Source organism: Psammomys obesus, unplaced genomic scaffold (genome assembly GCF_907164565.1).
Source record: "Psammomys obesus unplaced genomic scaffold, mPsaObe1.curated_primary_1811, whole genome shotgun sequence".
Taxonomy (NCBI): Eukaryota; Metazoa; Chordata; class Mammalia; order Rodentia; family Muridae; genus Psammomys; species Psammomys obesus.
Window position 1 is genome coordinate 20,906,108 of NW_026596034.1, and position 4,065 is coordinate 20,910,172.

General features: G+C 45.3%; 1 protein-coding gene across 1 annotated transcript in view; it reads left to right on the forward strand.

Annotated features, from left to right (window-relative positions):
- The first annotated feature begins 2,198 nt into the window (after positions 1-2,198).
- Positions 2,199-4,065, forward strand: part of LOC129687144 (chemokine-like factor) — a 13,706-nt gene continuing 11,839 nt past the window's right edge. The window contains exon 1 of the mRNA XM_055621456.1: positions 2,199-2,417. Coding sequence (XP_055477431.1) covers positions 2,340-2,417 — 78 coding nt within the window. The 5' untranslated portion in view covers positions 2,199-2,339. The remainder of the gene's footprint in view (positions 2,418-4,065) is intronic.

Here is a 4,065-nt window from a genome sequence, read left to right on the forward strand (position 1 = left end):
GCTGACTTGCTAGCAAGACTTCCTTCCGGTGCGTCTCGGAGCCCCGCCCATCTCTAGCCCCGCCCCGCTCCACCTCCCTCTGGCCCCGCCCTTTAAACGGTCCTCTTGTATTTCTTCTTAGCTGGAAGAGATTCAAATTGAAGATTGCCCAGTTTACAGACCTAAGAATGCCCCTGACTCAAGTATGCTTGGAGAACGGGTGGCTAATAATGCCAGAGGCTTTTTGGTTCCTTAGTGTATCAGATTACCTCATTGATTGCCTGCTCCACCCACACCTAGCGCGCGCCTACTCAGAATGTGTTGCATTTTTCTACTAACAACCCAGCAGGTAGATCTTGTCATTCCCATTCTTCAAGCTTGTCCTTGAAGAACTGGGCACCTTGCTTGAAAGGGCACCAGGTTTAATCTCCATTAATCACAAAAAGCAGCAAGAGGGACGTAGGGAAGAGAGGAGCTGGGATGAAAGCTTTTCTTTCCCCAGAGCCTTTGACATTTCCAACGTTTGGACTCTAATGTTGACTCCTCAGGAAGGCATAACCAAAATCTCCACTGAATGGACCAAAAAGGATAAGAAGGGAGCTTACAACCCCCACTTGTAAGCAGATAGCAAAATAAGCCTGGATTAGGGGTAGCTTGGGTACTATAATTCATCCGTCCCAGCCAATAAACCCAGATGTTGCCACCTTGACTGTAACACGGTGGTTACAATGTGGGGGTAGAGAAGCTTTCCACTTCTTCCAGCTTGTAAGATACTGGCAGTCATCTTGGACAGGAAGAAGAAAGACATTAAAAGCCACCACCCTCGCTGGCTGTCCCGATTATTTGCTAGGCGCCTGGCAAAGGCAAAAGTAATCTTCAAAATCAAAGTCAACGTTTTTGTGAGCATATTGGGGTGATCAGGTCTTAGATAGGCGGGGTCCAAAGGGGTCTAAATAGACCGGGGCAGTGGGCTAGTTAATTCTTATCAACTTAACACAAACTAGAAACTGGGGTAAGGGAGCCTCGGTTGAGAAATTGGCTGCACCAGATTGGCACGTGGGTCTGCTGACTGTGGGCAGTGCTGTCCCTGGGCAGGTGAGCCTTGGCTATTTATGAATGAGGAAGCCAGAGGACAGAAACCAGTAAATACTGTTACTTCCTCCATGGTCTACTTCAGTTTCTGCCTCAGATCCCAGCCTTGAGTTTCTGCTTTGTCTTCCCTTAGTGAAAGGCTGTAGCCTTTAAGCCAAATAATAGCCCTTTCTTCCCCGGCTTGTTTCGGTCAGTGTTTCTTTTATCACAGCAATGGAGAAGCAAACCAGGACAGGTGGTGACCCAATCATCCAAGGCAAGTCCCAAGACTTAAATCACATAAGAGAAGTGGCACGTGCTTCTTGTGTCTAAAAAGAAATGGGATAGTCCTGGCTACACCTGGAGCACTTTTTATAAGCTGAAAGCTGATCTAGTTGTGGGACAACTAACAACAGGGAGAGGCAGGCTTTGCACATCCTGAGAGCAAGGACAGACTAGGAGGGCCAGGCTGTAAGTTCAGGCTACACATTCTACATCTGTTGATGAGAGCACCAGAGCCTGGGGACCCTGCAGGGAGAGAAGCAGAGTCTTGCTTTGTAGAATTTATATTTTTATTAACTGATAAATAATTGTACAGATTTACAAGGCATCATGTGAGCTTTCATTACATGTACACATATTGAAAATGTGTAATACTCATGTCAGGGTAAGTCAGTCTCTTCGGAATAATTTCTGTGCTGAAAACAATCAAATTCCTTTCTCGTGGCTTTTCATTTTAAATAAAACAGTACACTCAGGTTATCCACAGTCAATCATACTGTCTAACAGAACACTGGAATTTCTTTCTCCTAAGTCTAACTTATTACCAGTTTTCCCGCGGGATATGCTTATTATCTGAGATGAGCTACCAAAAGGATGCAGAGGAATGCCTGGCCGCTCTAAAGAAGGTGACCAGTGGAAATCCTAAGGATTCTCAAAAGGCGAGGAGGCGAGGCTGCCGTTCTTGGATCTTTCTTCCCTACTCCAACACTGCTTTTCCACTGGAAAGCTCCTGCGCAGAGCGTTGGTGCCGAGCTGCCCCGGGTTAGGTGGGGTGGACCGGCTTGGCTCCGGATCTGCGCTGTATTGGGAGTTTAGAGTCTAGAGTCAGGCGGGCGTGGAGTGGGCGGTCTGCGCTACTGCGCACGCGTTCCCGCACTTGCGCCAGAGAGGGGAGGTAAAGCCGACCCAGCAGCGGCAGTTAAAGATGTGGCGCGAGTCCTGAAAAGAGCAATTAACTGAGAAGGACTGGAAGAGAAGCGGGACTGTTGGTTGGACCTGTGTGCGAGATGGAGTCTCCACAGGAGAAGGAAGATCAGCCGTTCTTCTGCATGACTCTGAAAGGCTTTGTGAAAATACTGCGTTTGGTGAGAACCGGGGAGAGAACGCAGGGCGGTGGTCAAGTGTGTTTCGGGGTGGAGAAGACGGGGTTAGGAAGCCCGGAGCAGCTTTTGCTCGGTCACCTTGTTTCCAGACACGTCTTTCCAGATGCAAGTCATTGCTCTATTGCTCTGTCCGCTGAGAGGAGGACCATAGCGTGGCCTCCCCTTCAGATGGTGTAGGGACACACCCATAGGTCTAACTGAATGACCCTCATTTGGATCACAAATTGGTGGTAACCTACCAGACAAGACAGTTCCAGTCTCACCACTCAGAAGCCTACAAGATGTTTAAAAAAAAAAAAAAGTTGATGATCTTTTACCGTAACTCGGACATTTGAAGTCACCTAACTCAGTATATAACCAGAGCAAGAGCACAGAGGACACTGCCCTTATTAGGGCTCCAGACATAACAGGGCATTGCAGTCCCTTCTGGACAGCGCTTTGGAGAAAGGAGAGCATCAATAAAGGGTAACGTCCCTAGCTACTTAGGGACATACAAACAAAACCCGGAAGAGGGCTCGCTCCTTAACTGTGGCTCCTCCCCCAACCCTGAACCTCTCCAGTCCAGGGGCTGGGCTAACCTTCCCTAACCTCGGCTTCTCTCTTCTCTATAAACCAGCCTTTTCATCGACTGTTGGTCATCTGCTCCTCTCTTGGCCCTCTTGCCCTTTCTCCTCTCTCTTCTCTTCCTATCTCTCTCCCTCTCCTCTCACAGTCCAGTTCAGTCTGGACTCTTCCAGAAGCCTCTGGCTGTATTCTCATATCTAGAATAAAACTTTCTCCTCAAGCATACCTCGGAGCGGTCATGTCCTCATTTTCATTCACAAACTACCGTAGTTGAAGAAATGTAAGAAAACTCAAAGAGAAAGGAAAAGTAGTTCATTTAAACTTTTGAAGAGTTGACATAAGATAGTTAAAAGTTACAAGGGAAACATTTCCACCTGACATGAAGAAAAGAGTTTTTATTTTGAAAGGGTGCCAATTTTAAATGAACACGCATGGAAGGCAGTATGAGGATGTTGTAAAGGAGATTCAAACTTCTCCTTTGAGTAGTTTGAATGAGTAAAATAAACTGCATATGAAATCTTCCCCATGCCACAAGTCTATGGTTCTGAGAAATAGCTACAAGTTATGGCTCATGTGATACATTTAGAAAAGTACTCCAGAGCCAAGGATGAGATTACCTTTGCTTTATTTAATCAAGAAGGTGACTGATGAACATTAGGGTCCAAAATTTCTAGAACACTGGGGGAAAAAAAAAGTGTTTTTTTTTTTTTGTTTTGTTTTTGTTTTTTTGTGTTTTGGGGAAGGGGTTAAGTTTGATATTACTTCTTTTTTGTTGTTCTGTTTTGGTTTTAATAGGGTCTCACAGCATGTCCCTGTCTGGCCTTAAAATCACCCTGAGTTCCACCTGTCTCTGCTAGGTTTAACATTTTTATTATTATTATTATTATTATTATTATTATTATTATTATTATTATTATTTGAAGTAATAACCAACTGTTTTTACTTCCACTTTTTTTTTAAGATTTAGAATGTTTTGCCTGCATGTATTTTATGTGTATGTATCACATGAGTACTTGGTGCTTTCTAAGGTCTTTTCTCCTCCTCCTCCTCCTCCTCCTCCTCCTCC